This window comes from Chinchilla lanigera, unplaced genomic scaffold (genome assembly GCF_000276665.1).
Source record: "Chinchilla lanigera isolate Chin_1 unplaced genomic scaffold, ChiLan1.0 scaffold00162, whole genome shotgun sequence".
Lineage (NCBI taxonomy): Eukaryota > Metazoa > Chordata > Mammalia > Rodentia > Chinchillidae > Chinchilla > Chinchilla lanigera.
In genome coordinates, this window is record NW_004955563.1 from 497,818 (window position 1) to 522,055 (window position 24,238).

Genomic DNA, 24,238 nt, shown 5'->3' on the forward strand with positions numbered 1-24,238 from the left:
CAGCCACCCACCGGCAGGCCACACTTTCCGCAGCGGCACCGACCACATCCTCCCAGGACGCGGGCTGGGAAACACACGCCAGTCCGGCCACGGAGCGCAGCCCACTCCCGGGAGGCAGCGAGCCCACGGGGCACAGCGCTTCTCCGGGGACGCGGGTCAGCCCTTCTGCACCCCCCACGGGAGTGTCCCCGGCGCTCTCCCGCCCAGCGGCCTCCTCCCCCGGGGCGACGGCCCCTGCCGGGCTCACTCAGTCCACCGCCCGGCCGCCCACGCCCACGGCAGCCAGCACCAGCGGGCCGGCGTCCGCCCAGGCACAGCCCGCCTCCGCAGGACTGCTTGGCACGCACACAACGGGCTGGGCTCGGACCTCTCCTACTACTCTGGCGATATTCCCCTTGTCCTCTTCCTCCATATCTCCGACCCCCTCTTTCAATGTGCACAGCACCAGGTCAGGCATTGATTTTGGCCATATTACTTCCATGGCAACAAATGCTAAAGATCCTTGGACTCATAAAATGTCCTCTTCTACCACAGACGATACCTCCGTGTCCACAGTCTTGCCTACACTGTCAGGTAATGAACAGCTTGAGCTTGAATCACCTTCTCCTTGTAACAAGCTTCATCCCTTTGTCAGTTTACAGGAGATTTCAACACAACTCTTTTTATATCATTCTCTACATGTGGTGGACCCCTGGCACAGCCACCTGGGATTCCGACATCAGTGTCCCTTTCTGTTAAGGCATTTCTATGGGTGGACATACTCCATCTTTTTCCTCAACCCTAGATCTTACTCTGGCCTTTGGAATCTTGAAAGCTTCATGAAGAGCAAGTCATATCTCTTTTTCCCAGCCTTCCTTCTTTTTTTTTTTTTTTTTTTGGTATAGGGAATCATACCCAGGACCGTGAGCTTGCCAGGCACACGCTTATGCCACTGAGGTATATCATCGGCCCCTCCCAGATTTCCTTCTTGTGTCTATGTCAGCATCAGCTGCTGTCAGCCCTAGGTGTCTAATTTGCTCTTCCTCTCTTCCTCAGATACTTCCTCGGGTGCTACTCCTGGGCTGTGCCCTGTGTATCGGACAGTAGCACTTATGAAGGATCCTTTTCCTGCTTGTACCTTTAGGGCCTAGCAACTGTACCAAGAGCACATCTTTCCCACCCATTTATCACTCCAGACTTAAGGACAATGTTGACTGGTGATGTTTTCAAGTGCTTTTATAGTTCCTCTACTTAAAACTGTGTTCCCAAATCTGGACCCATATCTCCTAAATCCTCATGCATGGCCACTCACAGAAAATATCCTTTTTTGATAGGTAAATGCAGTTAATTTGGTGTTTATGTCAGTTGTACATGCCAGCATGTGCACTGGGAAAAGACCAATAAGGCAGTAGTCAAATAATTGTAGTAACATAACGTGGTAGGTGTTCCAGCGTATTACTAATATTAATGACTGCAAATGCTTGTTGAGCCTTTATTCCATATCCAGCACTGTTTTGTTGAGATTTTAAAATCCTTATTGTTAAATTATTTAAAGCAAGTTCTATGACCAGCCTCTGTTTCAGGTGAGGAGACTGAGACCCAGAAATGTTAGTTTGTTCAAGTCAAACTAAGAAGTGAGACATCTTCTATAAGAAGGCAGAGTATGCAGCACTAGGAATCCTTGCTCTTAATCATTAGGCTATACAGAAGTGATTAGAAAACTGGCAGGAAATGTAAAATATTCTGGCTACACAGATGCCACAGGAGGACACAAACTGAGGGAGAAACAGTAGTTCTGCCAAACACCACAGAGCAGCCACAATGAAGTGAGGTACAAAGTGTTTTGATGATCTGGGGACCCTCAGAGGTTTTAACGAAGGGTGTGTCTGGCTCCTCTTTAGGCATAGGAAACAATGCCTAAAATAATAGTTATGCAATAGCTAAAATAATGCAAGATGTGACTGCAAAATATGGTAAAACTTTAAGTTAAAAATTCATTACCATGAAAACTGCAGTCATTAATCCTCCTCAAACTACTCCCTCTTGCTTCGAACACACTTACCCCATAGCTGTTATCACTTTCTGAAGCAGTTCTGGAAGTCCTCTTTCATCAGTGTCTTTATTTCCATTTCATGGTGGAAATGTTCTGAATCAGTTTAAAGCATTTACCTTTCAAGGTCATTTTGACGTTGAAGAGGAGCCAGAAGTCACATAGTGCCAGATTCGTTGAATAAGGGGGATGAGAACACATTGTGATATTTTTATAAGCCTACCTTTTCTTTGGATGTCACTATCCATACTTTTGGTTACACTTTATAAAGACATGCGAAAGAAGACTTCCAGAGCTGCTTCCAGAGGCAGCAAGAACAATGGGATAAGAGCATTTGAAGCAAGAGGGAGTGTTCTCAAAGGGAATCCGTGACAATGGATCTTTTCCTTGCTGTAATAATTTTTTAGAATGGATGAATAGAAGAAAGAAAGAAGGGCTGAAATAAATAAAAACAAAAAATGTGAAAAGAAAGGTAAAATGAAGTAAAGATAAAAGGAAAGGGAAATTAAGCAAGGAAATAGGGAAGATGCATTGAAGAATGGTCGGTCTGAAGAAAAGATAAAAGAAGGTAGCAATGGAAGGAAAGATGCTCAGATGTAGACATGGATGGAGGGAAAGATGGACAGCTCTGTAGATAGATGCTCAGATCTGTGGGTGGGTGGGACCATTTATCGTAAGTATCCTTGGCTCAAGTTGCTACAGATACACCTGAGAAGTAGAGGGATAGACAATGAAGTGGCCCGTGTAGATAGTGCACTCCTCTGAATGAGGTGAGTTACCCTAGTTTTCTTCTCCCCCTCACCTATAGGAATCGAGAGCACTGTGGAGCGCATCACATGGCTACCCAGTGACACAGCACACGGAGGCACCGTGGGGCCAATCCGGGGTCCTCTGACATTCACGGCTCCTGCTAGTCCTAAAGGTAGGTTCTACTTTGCTTATTTCCTAGTAATCCCAATTGTGCCCTTATTTTCTGATCTAGAGAGAGAAAATTCTTACTTCCTTTAGATACAATTCCTGTTTTCTTTATGTGACTATCATGCATTCCTCTGTCTGAGCTAGATCTTTGTGGGTGCTACCACTTTTTATTTTAGTCACAGCATGTTGCATGAGTTTAGCTCAGTGTCAGATATATCAACCTAATAAATTTGACAGATAATTAGCTTAACTCTAAAAATATTTATTAATAACTATGTGTCAGAGACTACTATTTGCCAAGGGTACACAGATGAAATGTTGTGGCATTTGTGTATGGAGCCCTGAGTCTGAGAGGAAAAACAGCAAAAGAACAAAATAACTATGATATAACTTTAAAAGCATGTAATGGAGATGTATTGAACTATAGAGGGAAGGTATCAATGAGGAGGTAATGTGTGAATTGGGTTTTAAAGGATAAATGGGAGTTTACTAGAAAAAACAGAAGGAGTTGATGAAGACTTTCTGCATGGAAAGCACAACAGCATGTTAAATTACAAAGAGGAATAAACCCCAGAAATATTTGGGAATTACAAAAAACTTCACTTTGCTCAAGTATATGTAAGGCAATGAGTGGGAGATAAAGCCAAGTGTGAACATAAAACAGCATTCAGAAAACCTCCTAAGCCTTCGTGATGCTTGGATGCTTTCTAAAAAAAAGGACAAGAAAATCTGTAGTCAAGAAGTTTAGTAAACATACTGCTTCTTCTTGGACAGTCATAGCATGCATACCATTATTTGACAGCATAACCTTTTCCTCTGAAAGACGCCTAATAGATTCATTGTTCTCTGTGAATGTTTAAGAATTTGGGTGTACATAGAAAGGAGCCCTCCTCAGCATGGGGCAAAATGGTAATGCTTCCCATATCCATAAAGTCCTTCTGGAATTGTGTAGAGACCAGCTTATTTTACCAACTCATTTGGAAGAGTTTCCCAAGATCCAGGTTTTTGACAGACTGCAAATAGGACTACTGATTTGTTTACCCTGTGATCCAGGCAAATTAAGTTGGTTATTACAGGAAGTAGGCAATGAATCAGCAATGTAGGGATAAGTAGTTTATCTTAAATTGGGGATGGTGTTAGGAGGCACTGATAGAAGACATGGAGAAGAGAAGGAATCTAAGAGAAGGTGCTTTCTTGAGCAAATTATAGTGGGCAGCAGAGTACTCATCCTTCAGAAGACATCTGAGAAATTGTAGGACTATCAGTGCTATCCTACGGAGCAAGGTGGCTGGGCTACATATCCAATTCCCACTATGACTATGTGCTCCCATGGGAAAGAGCCCCTAGCAGTTCCAGTCTGCTATAACACAGGCTGAGTGAAAGCTCTTGGTATGGAGTCATTGAATGGGACATGAATGGGGACATAACAGAGTCAGTCAGATCAGTCACCAGAAAATGCACCCCCAGGCTTCAGGTGCTGACTACTTCAGATGGCAAAATGTACAGGGGATTCCCAGCAGTATACATAAACTTCATTTAATAGACGGCAGAGTTCCTCAACTTCTGTTCCTGATACGTTGGGCAGGTAATTGTGGCGAGGGGCTGTCGTATGCATTATAGGATGTGTACTGGCATCCCTGTATTCTGCTGGCCAGCCTTACCTACATACACTCAGTTGTGACAAGCCAGAATGTCTCCAGACCTTGCTAAGGGTTCCCTGGAGGCAAACCTACCCCTGGTTGAGAACCGCTGAGGAAGAAAATGCTGGTTAAGACCTGTCACCAGATGAACATCTTCTACTCTTTCCATACTGGCCCTATGATTCTAAAGTTCTGTTAGGGGATTAATGTAATGCAGTAGGTAGGAGTATAGGTTTACAACTCAGACAGAACTGTATTCAGATTTTCCAGTAGGTAGATGTTTGACTTGGGCAAATTATGATCTCTGAGTTTGCATCTTTTTCTCCGATAAAATCACAAGAATGATAGAATGTGCCATGTACTGCTCCTGTGAGGATCAAACCAACAGCACAAAATGCCTTCGCAGCAGCTCTTCCTCTTCCTCCTCTCCTTCCTCCCCCTCTTCTCTTTCCCTCCTCCAATCCCCTTTCACCCCTTTTTTATTCTTCTCCATCTGTCCCCCTCTCTTTCCCTCCTCTCTCTCTCAACTTCCATATCCCCCTTCCTCTTACCCCTACTTCCTTAGCCTCTGTCCCCTCTTCTTCCCGTCTCTGTTCCTGCTTCTCCTTCCCCTCCTTCCTCCCACCTTCCTCCTCTTTCTCCAGGCGTCTCCTCTCTTTCTCCTTCACCCTTTTCTTCATTCTACTCTTTACTTTTCTCCTGCTCTTCACCACCATCACCACCACCACCATTATACACACGAGTGCATTTCACAATGTCATCACTCCACTATCAGAGTAAAGTCCCCTTCATGTTGTCTCCTTCTGTCTGTACCAATCTATAGTAGCCTTTGTGCTCCTCATAGAGTTGCCTCCCTCTTCCCTAGAACACATTTCCTGAATCCCTCTTCAGTAGCTGCCATCTCTGTCTATGCTATTTTACCTGTGTTCCAGTCAGTAGACCACCTCTGGAAATGGAGCAACTGTACATAGCTAGACTTTAGATATGAGAAAATGGATATGTAAGTTTGGTAGCCTAAAAACCTATACATTTCTGTAATGAAAAAGAGAATGTTAGTATAGGACAGTTTTATTCCAGAGCACAAGTGCTCAAGAACATGATACAAGGGGTTGAAGAGAGGGTAGGGGAATAGGGAAAAAGTGTTATATCATGTATAGGTATAAATTCCCTACAAGGAATGTGATAACTATATATCTAAAATGCACCAATAAAGTCTGATTAATAAAGAACATGATAGACAACAACTTTTTTCCATCACATGGTCAGCAGTCACACATTAAGAGCTGTTACTATTCAGACTGTCAGGGGGCAGTATAATACAGGTTCTGACAGTGTGATACGGTAATATGGAGAAGGTGGAAATGAATTCTGAGATGGATTTGTGAAAGTGGGTTTGAACTTGGGTTTCAGTAAAGGAAGAACTGAATGAAGGGCTCTAGTGACAGTAGAGCGTGTCAGGCAGAGAAAAGAGGCTGAGAGGCTGGGTAGTGCAGAGAAGACTTGGGAACAGGGAGCAGAGTAGTGTGGTCACAAATTTAGAAGCGGTAGCTCAAGATTTACAGGTAAGTAAGGTAGGAGAATACCAATCACGATACCTCTTCCCACTCCAGAAGCACCCAGGCACATCTCAGGTAACTCAGAAAGATTTCTCTCCCTTTCTTCATGTGTAAAAAAAATAACCTATATCAGCTTTGATAAGTATAATCATTTTGTCCAAATTGTGTGCCTCCCCCAATTTCCAGGACTTTCCATGGGAGGAACTGAAAGAGCAGAGACCGCTGCTAAGGTGCTGAAGACCACCTCCACTGCCAGTGTGACCTCCGGGGTCTCTATTCCTACCTTGAGAACACTGACTATCCCAACATCAAAACAAACAGCCAGCACAAGCACAGGAGGAATAACCACCGCAACCTCAACTGTTGCTCCTGGTGTTCCAGAGATGACAGCCTTACTGGCTATCCGACATCGAGAAGATACCAGTGTAACAGTTTCCAAGGAAACTCCATCTCCTTCCAGTGGAGAACCAGAGACCACTGCCTCAGTGGTCCCCAGTCCTGGGGCAGAGACCGGGGCAGCTACCCAAACTCCAACTGTGTTCTCTGATGAGTCACACACAGTGGTCTCATTGATCACTCATCCTGCAGAGACGAGGATGCCTGTTTCCACAGCAACCTCCAAATTTCCCCATTCTGAATCAGATGCCACACTCTCTGTGAACACCAGTCCCGGGACAGAAACCAGTTTGGCCATTCCAACAGCCACTATCTCACCTGTTACACCAGGAGGGACAACCTCACTGGCCACTATTTCTAGGACACACACTGGCTCAGCTAAACTGACTCGGACTCCTCCTGATGGACAAGGGAGCACAACCTCCTTGGCTGCTGATCTTGGAGCACAAGGCTCAGCCATTACACATTCAACTGTCTCCCCCGGTGTATCTCAGATGGGGACATCACCAGGTAGTAGTTCTGGGACAGAGACAAGTACAGATAGCCAAATTCTGACTGTTTCTCCAAACTGGATGGATATCACAGTTTTAAGGGTCACCCCATCTGGAACAAAAGCCAGTTCAGCAGTTCCAACTCTGACTATTTTGTCTGGTAGGTCACGTACCACAACTTCATGGGTTACTCATTCTGTAGAGACCAGCCCAACAGTTCGCAGGATAACCCCAGATTTTCCCCGTAGTGAATCTAATACCACACCATTGATAACCAGAAGTCTTATGGGCGAAACCAGTCCAGCTGTCTCTGCTTCCACTGTTTCAACTGGTGGAACAAATAAGGTGACGTTGTTGGTCACTAGTTCTAGAATAGCAATCAGTACAAGTATTCCAAATCCAACTATTTCTGCTGGTGTACCAGAGACCACATCCTCATTAGTTACCCATCCTGGGCCACAGACCAGTTCAGCCATTCCAACTCTAACTGTCTCTCCTGGTGTACCAGGGACAATGACTTCATTGGTCACTAATTCTGGAGAAGAGAATGGTGTGGTTCCAACCCTGATGGTTTCCCCAGGGCAACCAGAGGTTACCGCCTCATGGGTCTCCCATCCTGAGTCAGAAGCCAGTTCTTCTGTTCCTATACTGACCGTTTTAGCAAGTGAGGCATATACAACAGCTTCGCTAGTCACTTATCCCACAGAAACCAACTCAGCTGTCCCCCAAACAACCCTAAGTGTTCCCCATAGTGAATCCAATATGACACCCTTAACCACCATCAATCCTGCGGAAAAAGTCAGTTCAGCTGTCTCAAGTTCTACTGTTTTACCTGAGGTCCCAGGGGTGATGACTTCGTTGGTCAGTAGTTCTACAGCAGTGGCCAGTACAGGTACTCCAACTCTGGCTCTTTCTTCTTCTGAGTCAAAGGTTCCACTCCCAGGGGTTACCTATCCTGGGGCAGTTTCCAGTTCAGCTGTTCAAACCCTGTCTATTTCACCTGGTGAGCCAGATCCAACAGCCTCACTGGTCATGCTTCCTGCAGAGACCAGCCCAACAATTCCCAAGACAGCCCCAGATTTTTTCCATACCGGATCCAATACCACACCTTTAACATCCACCAGTCCTGAGAAAGAAGCCAGTTCAGCTGTCTCAACTTCTGGTTCAGGGTTGCCGACTTCATTGCTCACTAGTTCTGGAACACGGTCCAGTATGTTTTCCACTCTGACTGTTCTCTCAGGCCAACAAGAGACCACAGACTCATGGGTAACCCATCCTGGATTAGAAACCAGTTCTTTTGTTCCAACTTTGTCTGTCTCTTCTGGTGAACCAGATACAACTGCCTCCTCGGTCACCCATGCTGCAGAGACGAGCTCAACTGTTTTTATGACAAGCCCAAGTTTTTCCCATAGTGAAACACAATCCACAACCCCAACAACCATCATTCCTGGGGTGGGATCCAGTTCAGCTGTTTCAACCGCAATTACTTCATCTGTCGTTCCAGATGTGGTGACTTCACAGGTCCCTACTTCTGGAATAGATCCCAAAACAACTAAACCAACTCTGATTCTTTCCCCTTCTGAACCAGAGATCACGACCACATTGGTGACCTCTGCCAGGACACAGACAAGTTCACCCATTCCTACTCTGGCTGTCTCCCCCAGCATATCGGAGATGACCTCATTGGTCTCTAGCTCTGAGACAGAGACAAGTACAACAACTCCAATTTCAACTGTTTCCTCAGATCAACTGGATACCACAGCCTCATGGGTGACTCAACCTGGGTCAGTTGCCAGTTCAGCTATTCCAGCACTTTCTATTTCCCCTGGTGTGGCAGACATAGCGGCCTCATGGGTTACTCATGCTGCAGCGACCAGCTTTCCAGTTTCCAGCACAATCCCCTATTTTCCCCATAGTGTATCAGACACCACACCCTTGATGACTACCAGTCTTGGGGCAGAAGCCAGCTCAGCTGTTCCAACTCCTACCATTTCACCTGAGGTACCAGGAGAGATGACCTCATTGGTCACTAGTTCTGGGACAGTAATCAGTACGAGTACTTTAGCTTTGACTCATTCTTCGGGTGAACCAGGGACCACAGCCTTAATGGCCACCCATCCTGGATCAAGTTCATCCCTTCCAACTGTGGCTGCTTCCCCTGGTGTGTCAGGGATAGTGACCACATTACTCACTAGTTCTGGGGCAGAGACAAGTACAGCTTATCCAGAGTTGACTGATGACTCACAAGAACCAAAGACTACAGCCTCCTGGGTCACCTATTCTGGGTCAGAAGCCAGACCGGCTATTCCAACTCTGACTGTTGTGCCTAGTGAGGCGGATACAACAGTTTCATTGGTCACTCATTCTGTTTTCACAACAGCCCCAGAGTTTCCCCAGAGTGAATCAGACTTCACATCCTCGATGACTACCAGCCCTGGGGCAAAATCCAGTGTAGCCGTTCCAACTACAATGATTTCACCTCGGATACTGGGTGTAGTGACCTCAGAGGTTACTAATTTCGGGACAGACACAAGTACAGTTACTTCACCTCTGACTCCTTCTCTTGCTGAAACAGAGATCTCAGCTTCAGCAGTCGCCTCTCCAGAGGCACAGACCAGTCCTACTGTTCCAACTTTCACAGTTTTCTCTGGAGAACCTGCTGCAACCTCGTCAGTCATTCATTCTTTAAAGACCAGTACAGCAGTTTCCAGAACAACCTCTGTTTTTTCCCATAGTGAATCAGATACCACACCCTCAATGGCCAGTAGTCCTAGGGCAGAAGCCAGTTCATCTGTGCCAACAATGATTGGGGAACCAGATGTCATAACCTCACAGGTCATTACTGGGCCACCAACCAGTGCACCTATTCCAAATATGACTCTCTCTCCTAGTGAGCCAGAAACCACAGCCTTATTGATCACCCATCCCACTGAAGAGACAAGCACAGAGTTTCCTGTTTCAACTATTGTTCCTCCCTCTTTGGAGACTGGAGCCCCACCGTCCATCAGACCTGAGGTAGAGATGAGCACAGCTCTTCCAACTCAGACTGCTTCCCTTGGTGGATCAGGGACAGCAACTTCTCTCCTCACCTCTCTTGTGACTGAGATGGGTAGAACTGATCTAGGCCCAGCAGTTTCATCTGGTATTCCTGTGGAAACAGCCTCATTGTCTTCTCCTCCCGGGGCAGAGACCAGCATGAGTACTCCAATGGCAGCCATTTCCCCTGGTCTGTCAGAGGCCACAAGTGCATGGGTCACCAGCCCTGCAGCAGAGGCCAGCACAGGCATTCCAACTCTGACTGCTCCCCCCAGTATCCCTTGGCTTCCCGGTACCTCTACAACAAATGAGCCTAAGACCATAACTTCCTGGAGCACAGAAACTTCATCACCCGCAACTTCAGGTGGACTCCCAGATTTTTCCAAAACTACTGTAGGCCCCACTAAGACCTCAGTAACACTGGAGATCTCAACACTACCTACAACCAGTCATGGAGAAGGAGTGAGTCCAACTGCTACCTTGAAAACTACAACTATGGAGACAACTCATTTAGCTGCCACAGGTTCAAGTCCCACCACGGTCCAGCTCACAGCCACCTTCAGTACTACGGCAGCTGGAAGTCCCTTTGCCTCAGAGACCACATCTGAGATGCACACCTTGGCTTCTGAGAGTGTGACTTCAGCAACAAGTAAGAATAATTTTTTGTCATACGGCAATGGCAAGATATATATGTGTGGGTGTTGCAAAATATTCAATTTTAGTATATGATTTAGCAGTATTAATTACATTCACACTGTTGTACAACCATCACCACTAAAGTTCCCAAAACTTTTTCCCTTCCCAAGGGGGGACCCATGAAGCAATAATTCCCCATCCTCCACCCCAAGCCCATAGCAACCTGTTACTGTTTTTCTGAATTTGACATACTAGACACTTCATATAATTGGAATCATACCACATTTGCTCTTTTGTACCTGGCTTATTTCACAGTGTGAGTTCAAGGCTCATTCACATTGTATTATGTGTCTAAAATCCATTCCTTTTATGGATAGGTATAATCCTTTTGTATGAACATAGAATATTTCATCTACCCACTCACCTGCTGATGGATGCTTGGGCTGTTTTCAACTATTGTGAATAATGTGGCAATGAGTATTGTTTTACAAGTGTCTATTTGAGCTCCTGATTTCAATTCTTCTAAGTATATTCTTAGAAAAGAAATTACTGGGTTATATGGTATACGGTATGGTTTTCCTGGGGTCCATAATAAAACACCACAAACTAGATGATTGAAGCTACAGAAATTTATTGTCTCATAGTCTTGCAGACTAGAGGGAAACACTGGGAAAGTGCAGAGAACATGCACTTTGGACTTATCCTGTATGAGGACTGAGATACTTCTGTTAGTTACCATGACAGTGGTGATCCCGGATCTGTTCATCCCCCACAAAACAAAGGTGCACATGCTGGTGTGTCCCAAAATGTAACAGACAAAGGGATTTGTAACTAGGGTGACCTACTCATGCCAGTGACCTTAACTGTCTCAATTTTATTCTTGCTTTTACTTATTTTTAGTAATTCTTTTAATTGTACAAATTTATGGGGTACAGTGTGATAATTCCTTAGGTGACGCAATGTGTTGTGATCAGATCATGACAGATAACATTGAATCTCCTGATATATTTTTGAAAGTTTTGATTTAGCACATGATAATTGTACATGAGGGGCGGAGCAGTGTGATGCTTCAATTCACGTGCGCAGTAATACTAATCAAGTCAAGGTAATCAATGTTCCCATCTGCCTACTGCTACTGCATGTTGGGAGCCCTCAAGTTCCTCTCTCCCACTTACTCATAAAACATGGGATGCGTTATTGTGAACGATAGTCCTTCTCCTGTGCTGTAGAACTTGAAACTTATTACTTCTATGTAACTGTGCTTTGGTAGGTATTATTCATTTACCTTCTATCCCTTCTTCCCCTATCTTCTCAACTTCTAGTAACCACTCTTACACATTCAGATCAACACTTTTTCACATCCACATGTGGGAGAGAGCACCCAATATTTGTTTTTCTGTGTCCAAATTATCTAACCTAGTATCATGTCCTATAGTTTTATACATTTCGTTGCAAAAGATGGGATATCACCTTTACAGCTAAGTAGTATCCCCATTGCTTATATGAGCCTCATTTTCTTTATCCACTCATCCAGTGATGGGTATCTAAGTTGATTCCATATCTTAGCACTTGTGAATAGCGCTACAGTAGAAGTAGGCATGTTGTTATCATTTTCTCCATATATGTCCCTCGAAGTGGGAGAATTCTAACTTTTGCAGCTGGAAGTCTGCATCCCAGTCTGCACCGAGTCCAAGCCATCTGGGATGGTGGCTCACCCTGTATAGGAAGATCTTGGGCAGTGATGGATGTTTGAGGCTTTTTCAGTAGCAGAGCTCAGCTGGGCACCAGAGTTAAAATGGTCCTCAGAGCCTTTCCTCTCATCTCCAGCCTTGGGCAGGACTCGGGACTGATCTCTTCTTATCCTCCTACTGCAGCTGAGGTCTCCTTGCTGAAGATTTTTACTGTCAACTTCACCATCACCAACCTGACCTTCCAGAAGGATATGGGGAACCCAGGCTCTGCGTTATTCAACATCACAGACAGGACCTTGCAGCTGTTGGTAAGAGCTCCCTACCAACTTCCATCTCATCTCAGTCCTGCTGTCTTAGTCACTCTCCTTGCCTCAGCAAGGCTGTGAGTGTCAGGTACTCACAGCCTGAAGGAGGACAGGTTTATTTTGGCTACAGTTCATGGTCACCTGGCTCCAGGGCAGAAATGGCTTAGCAGAAAGACGTAGCAAAGGGGAGGTGCTCATATCACAGTGGCTAGCAAGCCAAGAGACAGAAGAAGCTGGGAAGGGAGATACACCCTGCCATGGCAGGCCCCCAGCGATCACCTCCAGCCAGGCCCTACCTCCTAACAGCTCGCTGTGCACATTCAATGGGGTGCTGTGATCCAATCACCTTTCAAAAGGCAGATATCTGAGTGCATGCGTTTTGGGGGTCATTCTTGATCTAAGCCGTGACACCTGCCTACCTGCTGTCTTGAGCCCTCCTATTCATCTCTCTCGTTCCTCCCCAGCTCCATGCCTTGTTCAAGAGCAGCAGTATTGGTCCCCTTTATGAAGGCTGCAGGCTGACAATGCTCAGGTGAGACTCCTTTCATTGTTCCAACAGCAGCCCCAATTTTGTCCCTTTTGCCTCTCCATAGCCCAGGCAGCCCCAGCTACTTGGACTTTTGTTGACAGACGCTACAGAAGAGTGGACTCACAATCTGCTCTGACACTTGCTAGCTCTACAACCTTGGGCAAGACGTACAGTTTCCTATTCCTCAGACACATTATGTGGATAATAACAACAGTCCTTTACTCCTGGGGTCGTTCAGCGGCACAGCGCATGGCCCATTGCGAACACTCAGTGAATTAGATCTCATAGTGACAGCTGAGGTACAATTTTTGCCAATGCCACTCCCACAATCCCTGATATCCTCTCGGTCCTAGCCCATCTCTCCCTACTAGGAACAAACTGTGGTTACCATGGCTTTTCAGTTAATTCTGTAAGAACAGGGGAGGACTTTCCCAAAGGGAATCTTCCTGAACCGAAGAAGAAATGAACCAAATGTTGTACATCAGCAGGATATCTTACAATTTTAAAAATCTTGAGTGGACCCAAACATTCCACAGAAATGGCCTGTCTTCTCTGCCCAAGTCCCCTGTGTCTTCTAAGATCTCTGTGGTCAGCACCCAGCGCTTGTACTTCATCACCCTCTGGCCTCTCTGTGGACTCCCCCACCCAGCCAACTCAGACACTAGCAAGGAGGGCTCACTGCTCAGATCTACACACAGTCTCCTGAGGTTTCACAAATCACAACTGCCCTTAGCTGAGCACCCCTCCAGCTTGTTACCATCTCTCCACAGGATGAAGAATCCGCAGTAATTCCCATTCCTCTTCCCACCTGCCACCCAACAACTTCATGCGATTTATGGCTAAATGATACTCATGGTGTTTGTGTGGATGTGTGTATCACATTTTCCCCTTCATTTATTGATAGACATTTGGACTAATTCCATATCTTGACTGTTATGAACAGAGCTGCAAGATATCACCTCACCCCAGTTACAACATCTATTATCAAACAACAACAACAAAAAACAAATACTTTAAGGGGAACTCTCACACACTGTTGGCGGGAATATAAGTTACTACCACTATTAAAGAAAACTGTGTCACTGTTCCCTTAAAAACTAAAAATAGAACTACCCTATGTCCAGCAAAGCCTCTTCACTACTTCTTATTTTCTCTGTTTTTCTTCAAATGTAGCTGCTTGCCCCAAATGTCCTGAAGGGCTGAACCCAGCCTTGAGATTCCCCATATTGAGATAGAGTCACCCTTTCAGGCTCCACAGTGTAGCAACGATGGGGACAGCCGTTTGCATCCCACATGGTCTTTGCCCTTCACGTTTATCCTTTCCTCATGTGCCTGGTCCTCCCTGGGAGCTTTGAATCTCCATCTCCACAGCCCAAGCAAGACTTGGTTCTTGCTGGAGCGGACGCTATCTGTACCTAATTTCATGCATGAAGTTGCTGGGTGCTGGCCATTGTAACACTCAGCTTGAATGAATAAATAAAACAAGAATGAGTAGTCATTTAGAAGGCTAAGGAAGTAGAGTCACAAGTTTGAGGCCAGCCTGGATCTCAATGGCAAGCAGAAACAACGAAACAACACCCAGCATTTGGAGGCAGATTTATTTACATGGACAGGCACTGATCCGGATCATTCCCAGAATATCAGGCCCCAATCTCTGGTGGTCTAGGGCATACATTGGATAAGCAAGCAGGGAGTACAGAGGCAGAAAGGCTTGTCAAATGGGGACAGGTTTATACAACGTGCATCATAGCGACCAGCTAGTTCTAAAAGACAGGAGCAACTGGAACAAGAACAGGAACTGTTACCTTGGCAACTAAGAAACTGAAGTGTACTGGCTGGGGGCTCATTTTCTGCTACAGGATAACTTTACACGACCCTATTTGAAAATAAAAAAGAGTGACTGGTGTAACTCAGTGGGGTGATGGTTGAGATTCTGCAATCTACTGGGTTCAAACCCAGCACCACAAAGGGGAAAAGGAAGAAGGGAGGAAAAGAAAGGGGAGTCTAAGAAGTAGACTTCAGTAGCCCTGAAGAATACTCCATTGAAGGGTGTGGGGGATCTGGATCCCTAACTGAAACAGAAAAAGATACATTCAAGCAACAAAAGCAACCTAGAGACAGTGCTGATGTAAAAACAAAGGCGTGTCTGTTGCAGTCTGTTGAGAGTATCCCAATCTCCACATCTCTACCTATCCCTGTTCCCGTGTCCTTCCTGCCCCAGGGCTGAAAAGGATGAGACGAGCACCAGAATAGATGGAGTCTGCGCCTACAACCCAGATCCCACAGGCCCCCAGCTGGACAGAGAGCAGCTGTACTGGGAGCTGAGCCAGCTGACCCACAGCATCACCCAGCTGGGCAGCTACAGCCTGGACAGGGACAGTCTCTACATCAACGGTGAGTAGCTAGAGCCCCCCAGCCTCTGCCCTGCCATTTCTCCATACCCATGTCCACAGTCAAAGGCCAAGCTTGAACTTTCATAAGGAGCTCATTTCTCTCCCCTTAACACAGCCAGAAAAGGTCCTTTTAAGTGGAAATAAAGACTTCCTCCACAGCCTTTTCATCCCTGAGACAGTCACGGGGGCCCAGCTGGAGTAGCATAGTGTGTGGTCCAGGGAGGGAAAGGGGTAAAGCAAAACCCTAGTGGCTAGTGCCATTGATTCTCCCCCACCAGTTAAAGGCTCCTAACTGCAGTGACTCACTCGCAACTTTCTCTTCCTTGTGGCAGCCTGTGGCCCTTTATTCAATCTCCCAGGGACACCTGGAAGTACACCTGTCCTGGGAAACTATCAACAGAACTCTCCTTATGTTCTCAGGGGCAACGTCCTGCGCAACAGTCCTCTTAGCAACAGTGCCAACCGTAATACCAATAACAAAGGCTAATATTTATTGAAGAATTCCTGTGCTTCGGAACTTCATATATATTATGTCACACTTGCCTTACCCACTGTATGGGGCATTATACGTTATCTATGTTATTACTCCATGGACAACAAAAACAAACAACACCCCCAAAGCGGTGCTGAGGGCAGGGAATCCATTCTCATGACATTAGCCTGCAAATAAGTGATAGAATTTGAACTCATGTCCCAAACTAGCTCTCAAACGTAGGCACCCTAACTTCTATTCTATATTATTGACTAAGACAAGAGAAAGCCTGTAACCTCAGGATGAGACAGAATACCAAGGAGCCACCACTACAGTGATTTAAACTAATGAATTATTTGTTTTTGTTTTTGTTTTGTTTTTCTTCTGGTACCAGGAATCAAACTCACAACCTTGCACTTGCCAGGCAGGCGCTGTGCCACTGAGCTAAATCCCCAGCCCCACGAGTGAATCAATTGTTAGCTGTGGTCACCCTACCATTCTGTACAATGCTGCAATTTAGTCCTCTTATCCAACTGTGTTTTGATAACTGTTTCCCTTCTATCCTCCCCAGCTTCTGATAACCCTCTTCCACTTGCTTCTTTCTTTGATCAACTATTTTCTCAATCATGTCAGAGTGAAAACATGCAGTATTAGTTTTTCTATGCCTGGCCTATTTTACTTGACATAATATCTTCACAAAAATGCAAATCAGAACCATTTACCCTTTTTAAAATAGCTATTATAAAAAACAACAAATGCTGGTAGGCATGCAGGGAAAGCGGAGGTCTCATACACTCTTACTGGGAATGTAAAGTACAGCCAGTGTGGAGAACATTGTGGTGATTTCTTCAAAAACTAAAACTAAGCTGGTATGGTGGTACATGTCTGTAATCCCAGCTACTACGGAGGCTGAGGTAGAAGAATCACAAGTTTGATCCCAGTTTAGTGAGATCTTGTTACAAAATAAATAAAAAAATACAAGTGGCTGTGGATGTAGCTCAGAAGTAAAGAACCCTTGGGTTCAGTACCCAGTACTGCACAAAAAGCTAGACCTCCTTCTGATCTCACTCCTTTCCTAACCTTCTATCCCACTCTTTCCCCATCCTTCTGCAGGTTATAACCATCGGTACTGGATCCCCACCAAGAACAGTGAGTAATAATGACCCCAAAGTCTGTGTTCTTTCAGCACCTTTCCCCCTTGAGTCTGGAAGGTATCCTCTATCCCCTAGATTCTCAGCCCCAGAGAAGCCTCAGACCAGCAACAAGTCTCAGGCTTATCCCAGTTGACATTAACGTTCTATCACCTCATTGCCCGCTGCTCGGCCTCAGCAATCTTTGTTCGTGTTGTGTTTTCTTTCAGCTCCAATGACCTCCACATTTTCCCCAGGATCCTCTGCACCCATGACCTCCACTCCCAGTTCTACAGGTACAAATCTGATCTCTAGATCCCATGCAACTTTGACTCCTATTCAGAAACTGATTGATGCTTGCATGATCTAGACCTAACATCCACCCAGCCTCAGCCTGCCCTCTCTTTCCCTTGCTCCCTCCTCTCTGGCCACACCAGTCTCATCTCTGCTCCTCTATCATCCTTCCATCCTCGCAGTCATGGCCTTTGCTGTACTTGCATTTCAGCTGCTTCTGGCTCTTCCTGATCCTGCAGAGCTCACTCAGAATGTCTTTGCTCAGACCACGTCCATAAAGTAACATTTCCCCCATATACATGTTCCACACACAGCGAGTCTCTATTCTCTCTCTGTGCTCATTTCCTTCAGAGTAGTTATTACCATTTGAACTTCTTGACTGCTCAGGTATTTGGTGCCCAAAGCCCCAGAAATAAAGATTTTGGTTTCTTCTCTTTATTTTTACTTTTTCATGCTAGGAGTCCAAGCCAGGACCTTGTGTGTGCTAGCTAAGCACTCCACCACCAGCACCTTGGCTTCTCCTCTTAGCAAAGGATATCAGCTGCAGTCTTTGCCCATTCTGGGCTGAGGGACTGAGGTTTGCCTTTGACATAAAGTTCCACATCTACTATGGAGATCTTTCCCCTTCCTATGATGGGCTGAAGGGTGCTCCAAACAGGACTCATCTTCGCTTACTAGACACTGTGGCCATGATTACGGAATTAATCTCTCTCCCACCTCTCGCTCAGGTTTAGAGCTGATGCATTCTGCCAACTGATAGGTTCTCTCCCATCCCACCTCCTCTCTTCCCCTAGCTGTAGGAGTCAGCCCAGTCCCGGTGCCTTTCACGGTCAACTTCACAATCACCAACCTACACTACACCCCAGACATGGGGCGCCCAGGCTCCTTGAACTTCAACTTCACGGAGAAGGTCTTGAACCACCTGGTAAGGGCCCAACAGTGCCTACTCTGGCCCGCCTTGTCCTTGCTCTACACGGTCCCCTTGGCTTACTCCACTCATCTGCTTCTGCCCAGCTCGAGCCCCTGTTTAAGAACACCAGCATTGGCACTGGCTACTCTGGCTGCAGACTGGCCTTGCTCAGGTGAGACTTCCTTCCCTTACCTTGTGAAGGACTGCGCTGTCACAGGGAGGCTCACCTGAAGGAAAGGACCTATGTGTGACATCGAAAGGGAGTGAATTATAAATGACTAGGACTTTCCAGAAATTCAGGGATGGAAGGCATTATCCTAGCCTAAGAGCACCAGAGAAGGCTTCCTGGAAAAGGTGGCTGTCGGTGATCTTTGTTTGATAAGCAGAAATATGAAGCATTCAGGCTCACTGATCGAAAGGGTAATATTAACTCAGTAAGCAAACATGGAATGATGCACCTCAGGCCACCTCCTGTATGGGTGTGAAGGACATTAAGAGAATTGACCTTGAGCCATCCCCTCAGTAGTACCATGGGGTAGACGGGGCGGCAGAGACAGTGTGAACATTAGACTCTACATGGGGCCCAGACAGTGATTTTAGCTCACCCTGAGAAAGTTGGGTGGAGAATCTCTGCAGAAAATGATGGCTGAGCCAGGTTCTGATAGCTGAGGATGCTCTGACCTAAGGGAAGACTGGCAAAGGTTTCAAGGGGTGGCCCGTGAGAAATAGCCCAGTGCAGAAGACAAGTGCTGTGAAAGCAGATAGTAAGAGGTGGAGAAAACAGCAAATGAAGAATGAATGAATGAGTGGATGAATGAATGCATGCATGAATAATAAAGAAGGGATGGAAGAATGGGGAACAAAATAATGGAAGGGATGGAAGAAGGGAGGCAGGAAGGAAGGATGAAGGGAGGAGAGGAAGGAAGAAGGAAGGGAGGGAGGAGGTGGGAGAGCAGAGAGGGAAAAAGAAAGGAAAGAAGGAAGGGAGGGAGGGAGGGAGGGAGGGAGAAAGGAAGGAAGGAAGATACATGGGAAGAAGGAGGAAAGGGAGGTGAGAGGAGATAGTAAGAAAATGAATAGGAGGACGAAGGGAAGGAAACTGGTTGATTGGAGGATGGGCTGAGTGGACGGCTCAGAGCATAATTGCAAGAGCAGAGGGTGAATCACAATATGAGTGAATATCACCAAGAGTTCAGGCTGGAGTTGAGACTGAAGGAGTTTTCACAATATTCTATACAGCAACCAGACTAAGCACAAGGTCTCTTCAGTGTCCAAAGACATGAGGCCAAACCTGTTCCTGTCACCTGCTGTATGATATTTAATATCCATATGGCTTAGTTTTCTCAATTGTAAAGTAAGAATGACTATTGTTAATAATACTGCTTTATATACTTGAAACTTAGCTAGTGAGTAAATAGTAAGTGTTCTCAACACACGCACGCACACGCACACACACACACACATACCCCACAGATAAAACTATGTGAGGTAATGAATATGTTAATAGCATGGCTATGAATAATCACTTTATTTTTAAAAATGTATTTATTTTTATTAGTATACGTTCGCCATACATAATGATCCCATTCATCCTGAAGAATCTGTACCTGTACCATATCTTAATTCCTTTTTCACATTTCTAGCCCTTCCTCTCAACCCTATTCCCTCTCCCCATTTTCTCCTTCAATTCTGTGAGTAATCATTTTAGAATGCACACATATATATAATCATATTTCAATAGAATTATAAATTTAAAATAAAATGGGAATCATGTTAGCATCTATCTCAGAGTTGTTCAAAGGATAAAATGAGATAACAACTATAAAATGTTGAGCACCTGGTAGATGTTTTGTAAATACTAACATCTGTAGGGAGATGTTTCATAAATGCTAACACCCAGTAAGTATTTCATGGATACTAGTCAGTTATTCAGAGAGTGGGGAACCATGGTGCTGTTGGAAGTACAATCCTGTTATGATGAGATTTATATTAAGTGGAGCATTCACAAATGTGAGCAGGGATGGTTAAAATGATGGTGGACAGAAGAAGTTGGATAGACTACTGGAAGAGAAAGATGGGGGAAGGTCCAGGAGCCTTCTTGACCTATGGTTCTCATCCTGATATGGAATCACGGAAAGAGGAGAAGCTTTGGTAATGGGGAGTGGGTAGTAAGTTTAACTTGGGATATATGGAATCCAAGGGGTCTCAAAGACATCTCTGAGGCTGTTGGCTACATGAGAACGAGCTCAGGAGATAAGTGTCATTCAGAGTGACATTGGGCCTCATGATAATAGAGCTGGCGTTTGACACAGTGAAAATGAACCAAATGACCCCAGAAGAATGGGGACCAAAAGCAGAGAAGTTGATTACAGAGTGGAGCAGAGATGGATAAAGAGGACCCAGAAAGGAACATGATGGAGAAACTAGATAAGACCCAAAATATGAGATAGAATACAACCAAGAGGGACTCAATATGAAGGTGAGTGTGTATACCTCTGTCATCTCTCTCTCTGGACATCCCCATTCCTATGTCCCCATCACTCCAGGAATGAGAAGAATGGGGCAGCCACCGGAGTGGACACAGTCTGCACCTACCAACCTCATCCTATGGGCCCGGCTCTAGAGAGAAAGCAGTTGTACCAGGAGCTAAGCCAGCTGACGCACGGTGTCACCAGACTGGGGTCCTATGCCCTAGACACAGACAGCCTCTACGTCAATGGTGAGTGCCCGTGCTATTCCTGGGGTTTCCCACAGGCTTGGATCTCTCTGGGCCAGTGGTTCTCCACTGGGAATGACTGTGCATCCCATCTGGCAATGTCTGGAGATATTTTCATGTCATTCCTGGAATGGTGCTAATGGTGTCTGTTTGGTAGAGGCCAGGGATGCTGTTAAACATCCCACAAAGTACAAGCCAGCCATAAAGAACTAATTAGCTCAAGATGTCAGTGGTGCTAAAGTTGAAGAATTTCTGCTTGCAAACCTGTAGGTCTGGCACAAACCTAAATCTCTTTGGAGGTTCATTTTTAATGCTTAACACCCCAAAGAAGCTCATGTCTTTTCCTCTTTCGACTCGGGATGAAGTGTTTCCTCCTCATCCATATTCACTTCTGCTTCCTATAGGAGCCTCTCTGGAACATGCAGACGTTGAGGGGAAATGGAATGATGGAGGGTCCTGATGAAGTGTCTCCCAGTGTTTTGTGGGTGACCAGTTCAGCCTTCCCTTCACTCTTTTCTCATTGTTATGACAATTTAAGGCAAATTCTTAGTTCCAGAGGCCACCTGGAACTACACTGACTTTATGAAACGTTGGCACCTTTAGTAAATACACCCTGAAGAGTAACTGTTGACACATCCTTGGCAATACTGATGTGTCTCTCACAACAATCCTGACACAAACAATAGCAACCATTATAGCAGCTCATATTTACTGAAAGTTTCCTGTGTGCCAGGAATTGTGATACAAACTTTATTTGTACGGTCTCGTGTTAATCTTATCCAGTTCTCTGAGGGTTGTTATATTTGTTTTTACCTGGAACCACTATGTATTCAGGCAGTGTCTCACCTGCAATCCAGATGTGCTGGGGCAGTGAGTTAAATTCCCCAGAGACCAAAGAAAATACCTGGAGATAGCTTGTGAGAAATAAGGTGTATTAAAATATCATCAGAAATGAAAGGAGGCTTCCTAGCCAAAAAGAACAGAGCCCAGTAGTCTTAGGCTGGATAGGAAAGTTATTAGAATGTACTTGGAATATCCAGTGGCCACAGGCTAGACTAGTAAGAACCCCAAAATTGAACAGTAATGAAGTGGACAGAAAATTACCAGTTTGGTGGCAGCACGAGGACAAGGAAATTGCCAGAGAAAACTCAAAGTGTCCAGTGCTGGCCAGCTGGATTACATTACTCCATGATGCTCTGTCCCCACCCAGCTACTGCGGAAAGGGGCATTTACAGAGTGAACTATGCAGTAGGAACTTCATGACACTGTTTTGTCAAACTGTGTAACCAGCACGCCAAATAATAGCTGACTCAGCGCACGGGCAGGAAGGCAGTTTCTACAGATACCACTAATATGTCCAGTTCCCAGTAATCCTTAATTCTAATCCAGATATTCTAGTCTTTGTCAGCTTACAGTGTCCCTTTGACTTGGCAAGAGTTTGGGGAAGCCAAAGGGCCTGGGTCACTGACAAGATGCCACAGGCCTTAGTTTTTCTCAGGAACAATACAGGGACAAAGTCATTGGTCCAGGGTCATCCAGATATAACACATAGCCGAAGGAACACAGCACAAACAGAGCAAACTTCACCTACCAGGACAGGCAGGGGCAGCAATGGCCTCCAACAACCTAACCCAATGCATGAGTATTTATTTTTCTCCTATATCTACTTGGATATTTCTTTTCTATCTGGATTGAAGTGTATATGTTACTCTATTTTCTATAGTGCCTCCCGTTTCTGTGTCCATAAAAGGTTTACTCCTAAACTGGAGCTCATTTAGAGGCAGGGTTAACAGTATGGATCTTGTTAAGTGACAGATTTTGTGTGTGTGAGACTGGCACACCATGCAACTCATCTAGGTTTTAGTAGTGCAATTTCACAATGTAATAAAATACCATTGGGATTATTCTGGTAATCAAATGAGATAACTTGGGAGTGACCCTAGAACATTACTGGGCTCCTCTAGGTCCAGCATTTACTTTCATCTCTCCTAGGAGCTCAGATGAAATGCTTTCAATAATCTGGACAAAACTCATGAAAAACTCTATTTTCCCTAAAACCTTCTAGGCTCCCATTATTACTGCAGCCATCTAACCCCCAAGGCTCTCTTCTTTTACAGTATCCCATCCCTTTGCTCAAACTTTCCCTAGTATCCCAAACCACACACATATTCCTTCCCTCCATCACTCTATACTTCTGCCCCCATGTTCCCCTCTCTCAACCTGCCACAATTTTGTCAATTCTGCATCACAAAACACCAGAAGCTAAACTAAAAAATTATACTACCATAATATTTTGTGAAGGAAAGTAACCGAGACAACAAAGACAGGATTAAATTATTTTTACAAATAGAATATAAATAAGTTGAGCACACACACTCATTTATAAATGAGTACGTTTTACCCTTGTAGTGTGGGAAGGATTTTTGCTGGTGGATAGGGTATCGCCCTCAGTATATACAGGTATTTCTTACTGCATTTTATCAGTAAAAATAATAGTGGTGATTGTCATTATTATCAAAAGATGAAACATGTAATAGGGGCCAGGTAAAATGTAACCATATTATTTATCCATGAATCTCATAAAGTTTGTTGATGACTTCCATTCTAGATCTGCTATCTTCTCCTCCCTTTATCCTTACCTACCATAATACACCTTCCTTGCTCTTTTCTCCATATCTGCAGGTTATAACCGTCGACACTGGACCCCCACTACCAACAGTGAGTATTAAAAGCTGGGCTGCCCCAGTGCCCTGGGGACTCCTCCCCCCATACCTCTAGTCTGAGGAGAGACATTGATTGTATCTCCACCCTATGTACCTCAGAGCACCTTCACAATACAGCCAAGATCTTGGTTTGAGTTAAGATAGAGCCCAAATTCCAATTAACAGCATTTGCCTTACATGCTAGGATGGGACCTAATCATTGTTCCCATGTTCTTTTCCCTCAGCTCCAGTTCCCACCACATTCTCTCCAGGACTTTTGACATCCTTCATCCCCAGCTCTACAGGTAGGAATCTTCTGCATGGGGTTAAGAAGTTTCAATGCTGAGTGGTCTGGTCCCCACTCACCACCTGGCCTTAGCTTGTTTTGCTCTTT

General features: G+C 45.2%; 1 protein-coding gene across 2 annotated transcripts in view; it reads left to right on the forward strand.

Moving 5' to 3' along the window:
- The window catches only part of Muc16 (mucin 16, cell surface associated), a gene marked incomplete in the record, with an annotated part of 149,171 nt that overhangs the window by 65,658 nt on the left and 59,275 nt on the right, over positions 1–24,238 (forward strand). Inside the window, 14 exon segments of one of the 2 annotated variants that reach the window (XM_013509167.1) lie at positions 1–573; positions 2,838–2,951; positions 6,330–7,190; positions 8,619–10,715; positions 12,577–12,701; positions 13,163–13,230; positions 15,449–15,621; positions 17,206–17,241; positions 17,453–17,518; positions 18,311–18,441; positions 18,531–18,598; positions 20,973–21,145; positions 23,825–23,860; positions 24,090–24,149. In XM_013509167.1, the coding sequence (XP_013364621.1) occupies positions 1–573; positions 2,838–2,951; positions 6,330–7,190; positions 8,619–10,715; positions 12,577–12,701; positions 13,163–13,230; positions 15,449–15,621; positions 17,206–17,241; positions 17,453–17,518; positions 18,311–18,441; positions 18,531–18,598; positions 20,973–21,145; positions 23,825–23,860; positions 24,090–24,149 (4,581 nt within the window). 2 annotated transcript variants of the gene reach the window in all.